At 41.3% G+C, this 16,050-nt stretch overlaps 1 protein-coding gene across 1 annotated transcript in view; it reads left to right on the top strand.

The window, feature by feature from the left end:
- The window catches only part of LOC149470394 (fibrocystin-L-like), a 209,947-nt gene that overhangs the window by 103,384 nt on the left and 90,513 nt on the right, over positions 1 to 16,050 (top strand). Inside the window, exons 31-38 of the mRNA XM_089664463.1 lie at positions 2,167 to 2,299; positions 2,424 to 2,616; positions 5,090 to 5,232; positions 7,377 to 7,481; positions 9,501 to 9,686; positions 10,336 to 10,506; positions 11,557 to 11,771; positions 13,236 to 14,220. Of these exons, the coding sequence (XP_089520589.1) occupies positions 2,167 to 2,299; positions 2,424 to 2,616; positions 5,090 to 5,232; positions 7,377 to 7,481; positions 9,501 to 9,686; positions 10,336 to 10,506; positions 11,557 to 11,771; positions 13,236 to 14,220 (2,131 nt within the window). The remainder of the gene's footprint in view (positions 1 to 2,166; positions 2,300 to 2,423; positions 2,617 to 5,089; positions 5,233 to 7,376; positions 7,482 to 9,500; positions 9,687 to 10,335; positions 10,507 to 11,556; positions 11,772 to 13,235; positions 14,221 to 16,050) is intronic.

Below are 16,050 nucleotides of genomic sequence, written 5' to 3'. Positions count from 1 at the left end.
GTCTTACAGATACAACTGGCCCTTTGAGAGCAACTAGAATGCTGATTCAGGCTACAATTAAATTGAGTTTGACACCCCTGGTTTAATATGTGTAATTTCTATCATTGTCAGCTCCATCTAGTGGTCATAGTGCAGTATCTTACAGAAATACCTAATTCAGGAAAATACTGCATTATGACTACTAGATGGAGCTGACAATCATAGGAAATACATATATTTGACACATTACGTGGATTAATTGTGTCATCTGTGCAAATACTGTAGCATTTCCACAGCAAATTATTTATAAATAGATCCTAAGCAATGTTTTCTTTAGATACTTGCATTTAAACAATATTGATACAATACAGTGGCTTTGGCCGTGCAGAACTGGGGTCATCAGTTCAAATCCCAAATATGACAATACCTGCATGGAGTTGGCATATTTTGCCTGTGCTTGTGTGGGTTCCCACACTCTAGACATGCTAGCAGGTTAACTGGCTCCTTTCTAAATTGGCACTAGTATGGGTGGTAAGGGCTTAAACTGTAATTCCCTCAGAGAACAGCGACTGATGTGAATGTACAAAATGTTAAGCACTGGAATTAGCACTGAATTGTGTTAAATAAAAACCTATGTAGCACTACCCCCGTAGGAGTTGATGAAGATTTGGTTCCCCCCTATAGTCCTGCACAGCCAGGCAACAGACATTTTCCACTGACTTGCATTCACAGTCAGTAAACAGTCCTTGAGCTTGGTTTTATGTTCTATTAATGGGTGTTAAACTTGGATGGGGTAAGGGGTGTATGGGATGCCCAATGGAACTGCAAACTGAGGAAAAACTCCTTAGCCACTATGTACAAGTCTTTACGCAGCAGAAACTCTTCTTGGAGAGCTCTCCAGCCTCTCTTGGTGTACCACCCCAGACCCAAGATAATCCTCTTCTTATCCAACTGCCTGAGGGAATCCCTGGGCAAGGGGATCCAATGCCTGCCACTTAAAATAAAACAGTTCTGGGTAAGGAGCTAACCAGGTTTTCCACCAGGGTGCTCTTTTTCCCTTAACGGGCCCAGGGGGGTGTAGGACTATTCACTCAGTCTCAGTCCTGCGAGGCCTTGTACTGGGCTGGCTCCTTTCCTGGCTCTACAGGTGGTCCTCGCTCTGGGGGTCTGTGGGGTTGAGTGATTGTCCTTTCCTGCACCCTGCCTGTAGGTAGGCCCCTTCCCACTGCACATCAGCTTCCTCACATCTTCCACCTGAACTTTCCCTGCTACTGAGTAGGCTCAGTCATACTTAACCCGGCCTCCCGGCCCTTTAAGGATTTCAGAAGTCAGGAGGCGGGGCGGGGTTTAAGGTCATGTGACCGCCGTGACACGTGGTCATGGCGGTCACATGATCGGGAATGGTCCCGATCGAAAGAGGACACCGGGACCTTTCTGTGATTATCAGACATGTGTGCTGGGAGCGTGCAGGGCGCGTGCTCTCAGCACATATGTTCTTTTTTAATGGAAACGCAAATGTGCGTCTGCTCGGCGTCTAGGCCCAGACGCCGGGAGGCCGCACATTTGCATTCGGGCAGCGTGAAGAAGTTAAGGGCTGCTCTTGTCCCATGCCAAGTATGCAGACCAGTCCCTGCTCACCCCTGCCCACTGCTTCTAGAATCGTCTCCAAGATTTCAGAGCAGGGGGAGGTATCAAGGAACTGATCTGCAGAGCCTCTCAGCCCTGACCCGAATTTGACCCAGCTGACTATTGCTCAGGCTGCTACTCAGCCCTCCTGACTAAAAAATAATCAGCTAGCTCCCCCTAGCTAATTAGTAGAGTGCTACACCTATAATAAATAAAATAAAACCATTGACATAGCTGGACTTGGCCTTCCCTCCTGAATTATGGCCTATTGATAGGAAATCAAAACTGTATCATAAGAAATTCCTTTTGTACTTAGCGGCCAAATGTGGTATTTTTTGTTTTATATTAATGAAAAACATTTGACCAGCACGAGAAATAGCCTAACATTTTTTTTGTTCTGTTGCACAAAACAAATGGACATACACTTTCACTGGGTGAACTGCTGTGCCCATGTGTTTTAAATAACATCTCCCATTCTAAAATTCTCAGACACATATATCATATTGTTCTTATACATAAAACTGACCAACACACAACTAATTTCTAAAACTTTATTTGCAGGGATCTAATGGACTCGCTGATGTTGCTGTTTTCACCGGTGGCTTTAATAGCACCTTACCGAATGCATTTGAATTCACTTCGGTCTCAGCTCCAACTATAACCGGAATCAGCCCTAACATCAGCAGTGTTCTGGGTGAGAACAGAAACTTGGTTCCTTTTTACTGTATTTGTTATGTAAAGTATATATTCTGTAATCAAATCAGAACAAATTATTTCTGATAATAGAAGTTTTAATAAGTCTATCTGCTTTTTTACAGGTAACACAATACTGACTATTTTCGGATTGAACTTTACCAATGCATCAGCAGACAATGCTGTATTCATCGGAAAATCGTCTTGTAATCTGATAACGTGGACACCGACAAACATTACATGTGTCCTTCCTGCTCTTCCTCCTGGGACCTACCCAGTCCTGGTTTTTGTGGTAAATTGGGGATTTGCAGTTTCCAGGTACTTTGGCAAAAATACCATTGAACCTTGTGTGTGGTGCTCACTGCAATTGGGCAAAATTGTCTCCTTTCTCTTCTTTCTCTTCTTTTCCATGGAAATTTTGGGGGCTGCTGTGATATCTGTTTCCCCTTGGATTCCTGTGTTTTCCCTAAGCACAAATTAATGTGTGGTTGAGCTATGTTTTAGCACAGCCCCTCCTTAAACTGCAAGGGCAGCAGACAGGGGTGTTTACATGCCATGGTTGCAATGCTTTGCAAAAATGATTGCTTCTGTACTGCCTGACAAACATGGCTCATTTAAGTGAATGGGCTGCAAATGCCCTGCAACCACATGTAATGCACACAGTCATAGTACGTTGGTGCAGCATTTGCGGAGTTAAAACAGGTGGTGAGGAGGCATCATATTGCCCCCTAAATGAACACCAGAGGGTGTATCTCAGTGCAGCAAGTGAAATATTAATTAATAAAATAGGCTTTTTCTAAAAGCAAGAGTTGTCATCTCAGGGACCCAAGCCAAAAAGAAGCTGTTACTATTCCTCTGCACAGTGTTTACATTGACTGTCATTTTTTGCCTTCCTCCCTGCTTTGCAAATCATCACTGATCTGTTCTTTTGCAGTTAGCTAATCTTCTCTTGAGGCTCTGTATCTCACAGCTTTTCTTATACATATTCATTAGAGGCAGGGATTGAGGCCAGCCAGTGTATTCCCAAAGAGGAGAGGTAACTGTAGTTAGGGAGGCTTGACAAACAGGTGTTACTGCCTTAAAACACGTAGCCACACCACCGGCATCTGATGTCATCCAGACTCTATCCCATGCTATCATGCTGGTGGCTCTTCTCCAGATTACCCTGGATCACTGCTGCTCAGCTTGGGTCCCTGAGATGATCTCTTGTTTTTATGATATGTCTTCTTTTACTCTACTAAATGTGAGTGAATCATTTACTGTTTTATTATTAAATACTTATCTTTCTGCACTTAGATGCACCCTCTGATATTAATTTCCTAAATTACAGACAGGGGCGGACTGACCATTTGGAAACTCTGGCACTGCCCGGGGGCCCGGGGTCAGTAGGGGGCCCCATGAGATGCCCCTGGTACCTTTTTCATAGGCTCTATTGAGTTTGGGCAAGGACACAAGGGCCCCATGATCCCCTATTGCCCGGGGGCCCCATGAGTTGTCAGTCGATCCGTGATTACAGATACCCTTCAATTTTCTGAGGAGCTGCTTTGAGGATAAGCAAGCTAGCCTGCAATCTATATGGACTTATGAACTGTGTGCTAAGCCCTTATTACTATTGAGGCCAGTTTTTTATTTTTGTGATCATATCACCTCTTCACCACCTGTCAAATGCCTCAAAAAAGCAAATTAGACCACTTTTCAGAGGCCCTGCAGTGTAGACACAAATCTAAACATAGCCTAAAGCTGAACTTAAAGCTGTTTTATCTGTCAAACAATTTGTATTTTGGTGCATCCATTCCTGAGATTTACACAATTCTGCCACACCACGTGGTACTGCTTGGCAGGGCAGTGGTTTTCTGCAGCAGTTTCTGCTGTAGTTCAGTAACACAGGACTGGACAGTGAAAAGAAAAGCAGGAGTCTGAGGAGCTCATCTCTTTGTCACTCTGCTCTCTCCTCATATCAGAAAGCTGATTTCAGTGCAGAACAACTGATTGGCTGTTTGAACTGCTTCTACCTCCCTCACTCTGAACTCTGCTGTACATGGAAATGTTGATGTCAAGTTAAATAATAAAAAAAATATGAAACATCAGCTTAAAAAATATATTTAAAGATGTTATAATGAACACAGAGCTGCATTAACCATTCATATCAGCCTGGAGTTCAACTGTAAAGAAGTGCTGAAGAGAATTCACAACTATGCCAGTTACAGGCAAAGCAACATACCTTTCTATCCTGCCTCTACTTTTTCCTCCTAGCCTCTGACAAAGTTACCATGTTTTGTGTGGCATTGCTCACTGTGACTCCTTTGCCAGTTTTTACCTGTTTCCTGCATGCTCCAGGGCAGACACCTTGGTCAAAGTAATGTAGAGCACCTCACTGATCATTGTGTTACCTCTCACAATATCTTCTATTAAAGGGATAGAGAAAGTAAGTCACAAGGTTGCATACAACTATACAAACTGAATCTTGATATACAGTTAATGGTCAACAGTGCCGACTTTCGTATTTCTTTATCTACAAGTTTCCTTTAACTTTTCAAAATCTGCTGCACAACAGAAATTGGGCTGAAAGTGGGAGTGGTCACACCATGAACCAATTAGGCACTTAGCAATGCACAGTGCTGTCATAGTATCATATTTCAGGCCTGAAGGCTGGAGTGGCACTTGTGTAGGCAGCTTACAAGAGAAAGAGCAGACCTTACCAGTGGGGTGCGCACAGTCAAATGGGGGAGTGTCAGTAGAATTTGGAGTTTGAGGAGTATAATATGCTTACTGACTTCTGTTCTGATTTCAGCATGGACGTTAAGGCATCAATAAAGTACATTCTAGTTGTGAACAGCATCTATCCAGAGTATGGATCAGTGTATGGAGGATCTCAAATCACATTGAGAGGATCTGGATTCAGCTCTAACCCACAAGATATTCTCGTACAAATTGGTAAGTTATAACACTGTACGAAGAAAAGTTGTGTTACATGGCAACGTTTTTAAACTTTAGGCAATCCCAATCTCTCGCTGGAAGGGTAGTGTTCACAGTATGCAAAAAACTATAAAATGAGAAATTCTATATCCATGCAAGTAGAACTTCCCCAAGGAGGTCAGCAATGTCGGTGCATTTATTTTCTATGATTGTACATTGCATTGATTTATTCTCATGCAAATATTACACATTCATAGTCCTGAAATACATTGTTGTGAGAGACTTGTGAATGTTGCCCATCAAGATAAAGTTCCATGGTTTTCTGGAAATCTCCCCATCAGAAAGTTCCAAAAAGTTATTCTTTGTCCAAAGTTTTGAATTGTCCATATTTGTCAAATAATTACATTTAGGAGAATCTGTCACTTTGCCCATTCATGGAAAATTAACAGGTTCTCTTGACAAAACACACCCCCAATGATACCTTTAACTTGATCCCCTGCCACTCCATATGTCTGTAGAAGCAATTGGTCCAATCCTTGTATAAGCTGTGTTGGCCCGTGTTGGAGTATATAATGACTTTCTTCCCATGTAAAAATGTTAAGACTTGGTGATTGGCAGCTCAAATGCAATCAGTACATTATGGCTAAAAGGGTATATGTAAACAAGAGGTCCCTCACAACCTGAAGCTTCTGGTGTCTCAATGGGCTCCGACAAACAAGGAAAATGTATTCAAGGGGTGGTGGGACTTAAATGTTGGTTCAAACTGAACCTTTCCAAAACCGAGCTCCTGATTTTCCCCCCAGCCCGTGCGCCCCCACCCTCTCCATCACGACCAACAACGCCACCATCAGTCCCACCCCACAAGCCTAGGTGTCACTCTAGACTCAAACCTGTCCTTCCAACCCCATGTCCAATCATTGGCAAACTCATGCAGGCTCCACCTTCACAACATCTCCAAAATACGTTTGTTCCTAACCCCAGACACTACTAAACTACTTGTTCACTCCCTTATTATCTCACGTCTGGACTACTGCAACTCCCTTCTCACCGGCCTACCTCATCGCAGACTATCCCCTCTTCAGTCTATCCTGAACTGAGCGGCCAGACTCATCCACCTCACCAACCGCTCCGCTTCTGCCACCCCCCTCTGTCATTCCCTCCACTGGCTCCCATTAAACGCATTAAATTCAAACTACTAACATTGACGTACAAAGCCATTCATAACGCTGCCCAAAACTACCTCACCGACCTGATACCCATATACCACCCCACCCTTAATCTTCGCTCCTCAGAAGACCTCCTACTTTCTAGCTCCCTGGTCTACACCTCCCACGCCCAACTGCAGGACTTCTCCAGGACTTCCCCCATCCTCTGGAACTCACTACCCCAATCCATCAGACTGTCACCTTCCCACCTCACCTTTAGGCGCACCCTGAAAACCCATCTCTTCAGGGAAGCCTACCCCACCCTCACCTAACAGCTGATCTCCTCCTCTCCTCCCACCACTCCATCCCCCACAGCCACTTCCTCCTGTACCACTATCCCCTCCCTTCTAGATTGTAAGCTCAAAAGAACAGGGCCCTTGAATCCATCGTGTTCTGTTTTGTTACTGTATTGTCTCATGTACTGTCCCCAACTATAATGTAAAGCGCTGAGCAAACCTTTTAGCGCTATATAAATATTGTATAATAATAATAATATAAGGTTGTGAGAAGAAGAAAAAAAACACTCAGAGAGCTCACTGGCTCAGGTTAGGCTGCACAAAAAAGGATACCCTTCAGTGGGTAACCAGCAGGTTACCAGAAAGAAAAAACAGATTAGAAGGAGCACCGGATCAAACATTAAAGAGTCCAAACTGATCTATTGGTCTGCATTTAAAAAAATTAAATGAGTTTCATCAAGTCTTCAGTTAAAGTTTGAAACTTGATTGGACACAAAACATGAGCATCAGTGGGTGGGTGTTCTGTCAAGAGAACCTGTTGCTTTTCCCTAAATGGCCAAAATGACATATTCTCTTTAAAGGACATATTTCCTTGATACATAAGTAGAACGCTAACTTTTTGATGGAAGCCATTGCTAGTTGTTTTTCATTTGAAACCTTGAAGTAAGCTTTTATTTTTCATAATTTGAAAAATGTATTTCATGTTGTTTGTCATTCTCAGGCTCCCTCCCATGCAATGTCTCTTTTAGCTCAGACACTATGTTGACCTGTGTGATTCAGACACCTGGAAAAGTCTTTACTGTCACCAACGAAGGAAGCAATGCACGTAAGTGGAGTAGGGTTGTCAATAAATATGAGACATACATGAAAATGGTAATTCTTTACACAGGTGACCTCACCTATATTCTAGTTATTCTTTCTTGCTTTCATTTAAAAAAAAGTATTGCATTAACATAATTTTGTATGTATGCACTTTTCTTTCACCAAGGTTTAATGACTACCTTGGTCCATATTTAGGAGTCACACTGCTTCTGGCACAAAGGGCTGTCTTTAGGCAGGCATTATCCTTATTTATTTTTTAATCATGTTCTTGATTGATATGATGAAAAGTAATACTTTAATGTGCCATCTCTATATGAAAAGCTACACCTGGTATATACAGTGCATAACGCACAAGTCTGCAGAAAACATGCTTTCATGCCAAATGAGCTGCAGAGAGACTGGTGGCTTCTCTGAGCTGTCCTTTTCTCCTTCCATTTCAAGAAAAATCATATATCCTAATAGCTTGGTTATATTGCCAACTTAGCTTGAGTCTCTGAATAGGAACAGCTATGCAAATCAGCCAGTCTCCTGTGCCCACCCTGCATTAGGATCATTCTGTTGTGTTTGTGCCCACCTCCATCTTTGATGGCTATGACACAGAAAAGTAGGAGAAAGTGGCCACACAAAGCTCTATGGAATTATTCCACATGGTTTGTTCCTGAGAAATTGGAACTCCATAAACAAGTGTCTCTATCACCATAGAGCTCTTATTTACCTGTACCATGTCCTGTGCCTTTGATATTTGCTCTCTTGAAGGACATCTGACACTCTTTCATGAGTGGCAGATCATTGGTCCCCCACTGCATGCTATGGTTCCTTCTTCCTGCCCTTATCTTACTATTGTATGCAGCAGCCAACAGTTGGAACCACAGCATGCTGCAGGGGAAGCACACATCTGACATTTCCAGAAGTGTGTCAGATGCTGAAGATTTTTGGTCATCTTAAAAAAAAAAAAGCTCCCTACAAAGAAAAGAGTTAATACTTTCCTGTCCTGTGGTCCATGCTTTCTTTGCTATCTTGAAGAGCTAAAATGGGTGAAGAATCTTTAGCATCTGACATTCTTTCAGTAATGTCAGATGTCTTCCCCACAGGAAGTCAGTTTTGAATGTGAGAGATTACATTGCTATCGCTGCTTCTTACATTATTTTCTTTCAATAGATTTTATTAATTGTGAAAATTACATCCAATTAAGGAAGTACAAAATTTGAGTAGTATAATGCAAGTTAAATACAGAAACTGATAAACAAATTCCATCCAGTCATTCATTTGCATAGTATTGCCATTTGAAATGTATCTGTACAGAAGCTCACCATGTCAGTAGAAACATTATGAAATAAAATATAGTAAGTATATATAGGGTTCAACAGAATAGTTTGTACATTAAGTTGTTCAGTTGAAGCATATTGTAATAAGCCAATGAGGTGGCATTACAAAAAAAATAGAAAGAGGCCTTAGTCCTTTGTGTATTTTTCATTACAAGCTAACCATAGAACCCAAACTTGTCTTTCCTGTAGGTAAGAACCTCTATCTGATGTCACTTAAATTTCATAGGTATGCTGTGTCTGTTCTGAAGAACATCTAACCTTGATGGTATTGTGGGTATGTTCCATAATCTAGCTAGAAAGAGCCTGGCTGCTTGGAGCACATGTATAGTCACTTTCGTACTGCAGGGGGAATCCAATCATTGGTCAAGTTCAGTAAGGCTAGATTTGGGGAAGGCAGAATAGGGAATCCCACAATATCACTTATCAAGGAAAAGACATATGTCCAAAAGTTAATAACATGAGGTCATTCCCAAAATATGTGTAATAGTGAGCCTTCCATCCCACAGTCTCTCCAATAGTTTGGGGAGGGGTGCCCCTTTCTTACTTTATTTTGGCTGTAGTGGTCACCATTCTCCTGTCTTGGAGAAAATGGCAACTGGAAGGTAAAAAAAAGAGTTTCTGTGCAGTATATTCTCTCACACTTATCTTTGTTGTTAATCTACCTTTTGCATCTGGTAACATCATGTGTTTTATTTTAGCATACGGTGCTGGCTATGGTTGGTCTCCATCAACATTGGATATATCTGTAGGTGACACTGTAGTCTGGACATGGAACACTCAGTCATTTTTAACGGGTATTGGATATAGAGTATTTTCAGTGTCAGGTCCTGGCAAACTTACCTATGATGGTCATGCCTTCAACAGTGGGACTCGAGTGTCTTCAGGTTTGTGTGCGGTTCATCTATTATTATAACAAACTATCAGCTGTCTTATAGACTGAATGTGGAATATTTTTTATGCCACTAGCTGTGCTGCCTAAGGCCCCATGCACACTGGGTGTTTAGCCCTGATACACAGTGCTCTGGCATTTAGCTGCTAAACACCAGAGCCCCATTCACCAGGGCTAAATACCCAGTGTGCATGGGCATTAGTTCTGTTCTGCTGGACTATAGAAAAACACTACTCCCACTCTTTCTATTGATTTCCTGTGCAGTAAAACATCTACTGCATTGAGTCCCATGAGCCCGCCCACATTTTTTGTGCAGAGAAAAGGGACCATTGGAGGTGTAGTTTTGGGGGACATGCCTACATAAACACTGACCTATCGTATCATTTTTACAAGCCCAGTGATGATGTCACAATTGTAATAAAAGTGTTTTTTGCTACAAGAAAAAGGTCAAAGAAAAATGAATACTGGGACATGCTATGAAGGGGGAGAGAGATGCATGGCGGTAAATTTAAGACATGCTTATACAAATCATATTTATAAAAATATACCTAGCATTTACATTATGTCCTACTGGGAATTGCATAATTCAAAATTCTGCATTTAGTTTTTATGATGATGCTTTAACAGAGTGTTCTTTTTCTTAGGTATCTTTTCCTACGAGTTCACATCTCCAGGAACCTATTACTACAGCAGTGGTTACTTAAATAATGGACAGACATTATACATGCAGGGGGTGGTCTTTGTCTCTCCACGCAAAGAAACCATCAGTGCAGTACAGGTGACAATTGGAGGAATTGAGGCTGATTATGTGCCAGGTAAGTCATTTCGGAACCAAACTAATATTTGCCTAGCACTGCTATACTCACACCACTAGAGATGAGCACACTAGTGATTTGGTAGAAATGGACCTAAAGAGTCTTTTATTATAGAACAAAGCGGCACTGGACCTTTCCATTTGGAACACCATGCTCCAAAGGGAATGTAGCCATCGTGCCCCTGAATGACCTCAATTTACCTGGGAGAATTTAATGGCAATCCCACTTTCAGGGCCACTAGGCCATTTAGGGAGAGATTCTTTGCCCCCTGTGACATCAGTGACCAATAAAGATTTAGTTTACATCTTTATTAAATACTTTAATTTAATTTAGAACCAGGTGTGCAATCTACAAGTTAGAAGTACACTTATTCCTTTGAACTGCAAATTGGGTTTGCAGGTGAAGCAAATTGTCAAATCCCTATGGAGCTATGGAATTTTGCAAATGCCAGCTTTGCTGTGCGTTTTGATATCATAAATTTGTTCCATCTTCCCACTTCAAACAAGCTCTTGTTGCAACCAGGGGCGGACTGATCATTTAGAAACTCGGGCACTGCCCGAGGGCCCGGGGTCAGGAGGGGGCCCCATGAGATGCCCCTGGTACCTTTTTTTTATAGGCTTTTTTGAGTTTGGGCAAGGAAACAGGGGCCCCATGATCCCCTACTGCCCGGGGGCCCCATGAGTTGTCAGTCCACCCCTGGCTGCAACACCTTATTTCAACAAGAGATGGCTATGGATACAATCACCATCTACATATTTATTTCCTGTCATAACTAAGGACCTGTGGGAAGAGGCATGGACCTACATGGACTACAACATTTAAGAGTCCTTTTGCTCTGTTTGCTACTCTAATTTTTTCCTGTATTGTACACATTGCATGAGATTTATTCCTTGTTTGAAGCTTTGTGAATTGAGCCAATAGACATACAAGCAGACATTCAGATTGAATCTATTTATTCAAAATATAGAAATGTACAAATATATATATATATATATGATCAGACTTGTGTGTATTGTTGTTTGTTCAATTTATATTTGGATGTTTCTGCAGCTCTCCTTTCACCTTCACCAGCTGCTGACTGTGTCACTCCAGAACCTAGTTGTCCACAGCTGGCTAATGGTACATCAAGTAACTATTCTATCTGGTTTGGGTATTCCAACTGTTACTCACCTTCTGTTACCAGCATTACACCAACCTCTGGAACAATTCATGACTCCATAACCATACTGGGTTCTGGCTTCAGTAACATCACATGTGCTAACCAGGTAACTAGCTGTAGGAGACCAACAGAGATAGATAGATAGATAGATAGATAGATAGATAGATAGATAGATAGATAGATAGATAGATAGATAGATTGATCTTGGTCTTAGTATGGCAAACATTGCTGTGGTCTTTCAGATTCTAAAGGGTTCGTCGACCTTAAATTCAGCTCTGGGTAGTTGTCGGTGCTCAGTCTCTCACCAGATTTTTATATATCGCAGGTTTGTATACCTGATCCTCCAGATTCCTCTTCTGTTATAGCCATTATCAGAGAGTAAGATCACGTATGTATGTAGTGTATGCAACAAGAGGGGGAATGGATGAAATCAGTTGGGAAGATCTTGTTACTGGAGTCACCAAGAGTTGGGAGAAAGCTGTGTCTGCAAGATCCACCAACTACTTCAATTCATATTTTTGCTTTTGGGTAAAATTCCCCCATACAGGGATATGCTTTGAATTCCCATGTGGGGGGATACTATGCAAAACATAATATGTTAGTAATCCAGCTGAACCAAGCACATTACTCTAGATCCGCAGCTTTCAGTCAATAATAGTGATGAGCAGAGTAATTTAGGCAAATTTTTATAGAAGGGGAAAAAAAGTTTTGCTCATTGAACAGCATTTGTGAACTATTCTCTATTATTCTATATCTAGAGGGTGTAGATTTTTTTTTGAGTAGGAGGAGGAAGGAGTATGCATCTATGTTAGTGTATTTCATGGTGTGTTTTTTGTATTGTTTCATTCTCCTTTCTATATTTTATTTTATTGTGTACTGTTTCATCAAACATTTTACATTCTTTTTTTTGTGTCTGTGTTTTTGACTGTCTGTGGTTTCTTTCAGTGCAAAAAAGTAAAAAATAATCCTAATGAGGACCATTTTTTTGGCAGAATAACAAATCCAGGGTATTTGAGTGGAGCTTCCAAAACCCTTAGGAACTATTTAAAAACCCATTGCACCCAAACAACAAAAAATCACCTTAATTTTGCCTTCCCTAATACCTCTAATGCAGTTGAAATTATTAAAAACTCTAAAGTTTCACTGAAATTTTGGAAAAATAAAACACTTTCCATTTTTCTCATTACTAGTCAATAATAATCCAAAGTTTCCCTCCAAGAAGAATATGCTGCATGGTCCATACATCAATACCTGGTGTTTTATCATTTTTTTATTATATTATCCAAGACAGATAGCATTGTGTAATAAAATGGTGAAACTTTTGAGGCTTGTAAACCCTTCCATATACCTGGTGAAGTGACTGGCCACTTATAATACACAGAGATGAATCATATCCTTCTACATAAGTTGTACCTGTTTAGAAACACATTAGAAACACATTAGAAACACTGTTCGCAATAGAAAGGCAGAAGACCTGAATTGGTCAAGTTCTTAGTAAATGTTTTAGTAGGAATGCCATCTTTACTGTAAACCTAATAATAAAATATACTTATATCTCTGTTTTCCCTAGGTCTTAGTTGGGAATTACCCCTGTATGGTTCTATCTGCTGATAAAACTTCAATAACCTGCAAGATAGATCCTCAGGACTCCATGAATATTGGAATTGCAGAACTTGTATCTTTAAGAGTGAACAACTATGGGAACGCTATCAATGCTATAAACCAAGAGATGGACAGGAGATTTGCCTTGTTGCCTCACATTGATTCCATCATACCGGACAATGGCTTTGTCTCTGGAATGACAAGAATAACCATAGTTGGGTCTGGCTTTTCAAACAACACCGCCACCACCATAACAGGTTTAGGCTGCAGCATGGTCTCAATGAATTACACAGCCATTATTTGTGACACACAAGCCAGTTATGCACACATTGTAAATGTCCAGGTGACAGTCAATGGATTTACAGCAGTGTGCATAGGAAGCTGCAACTTCATCTATACCAGCCCAATCACAGTGGTTGCATCAAGTATTTCCCCAAATGTGGTAGGAAACACTTCGACCGTGTTGAACATTTATGGCAGTGGATTTGGAGCAGACATTAATGACATAGCAGTTTATATTGGAGGTAGTGTGGCAGCCAGTGTGCTAGCTGTCAATGACACGGAAATTATATGCAGTGTAGATCCAATTCCTGCTGGCAACTATGTGGTTAAAGTTATCATCTCGAGTAAAGGTTTGGCCCAGAGCTCTTTGACCATAAATAGTCCTGCTAAAGCTGTACTCTTGACGCCATCTGGAAGTATTTTAGGTGGGACACTTTTGCAGATAGAAGGGAATGGATTTCCCCCGAGGAATACTACAGTGAAAGTTGGTGGTGCCTCATGTTTTATTCTGACAGTAACCCCTGGCAGTATCCAGTGTGTCACTCCTGCAAGCTCAGCCGCCAAGAGTGCCACAGTAAACATTTACATACCATCCGCATCCTATCCATCACTCAGCTATTCCTACTCAGAGGCGGACACCCCTACAGTAACGTCAATTTCTCCCAGCACAGGTATAATATTTTATATTTGGCATGCAAAGTAGATATAAAAAGATAAAAAAAATGTAATTAGATTTGTCAATAAGTAATAGAGATGCTTGAATCTGACTTGACTTCAGTCTCTCGCAATCCCTGTACATATAGATTGGGGAAAGAAGGGGCAGACAATAACTTGTTCTGCAATTCATATGTGCTGAAAGAACCAGCCTGACTGCAGCAGTGAGTAGAGTAAGCAGAAGGATGACACACCACTGTACTCTTGTTGCTCTTTCACTGTCCAGCCATAAGCTGGGGCAGGGATGTGACAAGGCTGAAAAGTCAGGTCACCAACTATGTTTTGTCTGAAGGGTTGTGTATATCTTAGAACCAGGGCTTTTTTTCAGTGGGAACATGGAGGAATACGGTTCTGGCACCTCCAACACTGAATGTGTGTAATAGCAAGGGGTGCTGGGGTGTGCTGGAGGGTCTATTGATTTTGGCTGCTGGGTGATCTATTGTCACTGATAGGAATCTATTTTTGCATGGGGGTCTATTGTTTCTGAGGGGTCAGTTTTTACTGGGAGGGATCTCCTGATGAGGGAGGAGTCTATTGTTGCTGGCTACTGGATTGCCTGTTGCTGCTGGAGGATCTGTTGTTGCTGCTGGGGGCATATAATTACTGGGGTGAGATTTTGTTGTGGGGGGGGGCATTGTTGCTGGGGGGGTCTATTGAGTAGGGGAATAATTGTTGCTGGCTGCAAAGGATCTATTGTATTTTACTGCTTTTCTTGTTATCATTACCACATTATATACAAATTACCACAAAACACCACATGACAAAATGATACTTGGTTCTGCATTCTCTAAAAGGGGTGGTACTGGAAGGTGGGTAGGAGGTGGAACCAAGGGAGGGTGCTTGGAGGTGGGTAGGGGGTGGAGACAAGGGGTGACTTAAAAGGTGAGGAGTTCCTGCACCTATTCTATGAGAAAAAAAGCCCTCCTTAGAAGAAACAAAAAACTTAAAATGAGCTCCAAGTGCCTGCAAGTTATAGTTAGTAAAGTTTTTGTTTTACCTTTCTCATACTTGTTCATATGGGCAGTGAGCAGCCTTGCCCCAGCTAGTTCCATTTGCTAATAACTTGTTAACATTTTATTGTGGTATTATTTGAGCTCCTATATCTTGTTGTTTTTTTGTATCTTAGATGGGTCTTACCAGAAATAGAAATAGTTTTGCAATTTTAAAAAAGAGCCTTACATTGACAGAATACGTTATAGTTTGATTGAAAAATTTCATTTAGATTTAGCAAGACTGTATAGTGAGGTCTTTCCAATAATAATTCATTGCATTTATATTCAATAGCCCAAACACAATTCTTTGGTAGACTTAGGATGTTAGTGGGTATGGCCAGCTTTAGACATATTTTTATATTTATTGTCAAAGTTTATAGTGAATCTGTGCTTTGCATGACAAGCAACAAGTTCACTTTAATTCCCTCCTCCCCAGAAGCACATACCTCCTCTTCACTCTCTCACCACTGCTATCTCCCGTCAGGAGCCATCCAAAATAGTGCATTTATTGGAGAGTTGCTGGATTAATAGCTTACATAGGGCTAGGAATGCACTACATGACAGCATTGATTGGCCCAGTACTGTCACATGGAGGGAGTCACATGCTCCCTCGAACCTTTCTTCTGTTCCCAGTGCTGAACAGAATGGTGAAGAAGCAAAATAAAGGTAAATATATACTGCTGGGGAGGGTCTCTCAGACAACAATAACTGTTTAATCCTTATGCTGCTAGCATTAGTAAATAGATAGGAGGTATATTATATTTACTGCTTTAAAACTTTTTTTTTTACATTTCT

This window comes from Staurois parvus, unplaced genomic scaffold (genome assembly GCF_062004578.1).
Source record: "Staurois parvus isolate SC_StPar_1 unplaced genomic scaffold, SC_StPar_1.0 ptg000047l, whole genome shotgun sequence".
In the NCBI taxonomy this organism is placed as follows: Eukaryota; Metazoa; Chordata; class Amphibia; order Anura; family Ranidae; genus Staurois; species Staurois parvus.
The sequence above is the reverse complement of the archived record's forward strand: the minus strand, read 5'-3'. Positions and strand labels throughout refer to the sequence as shown.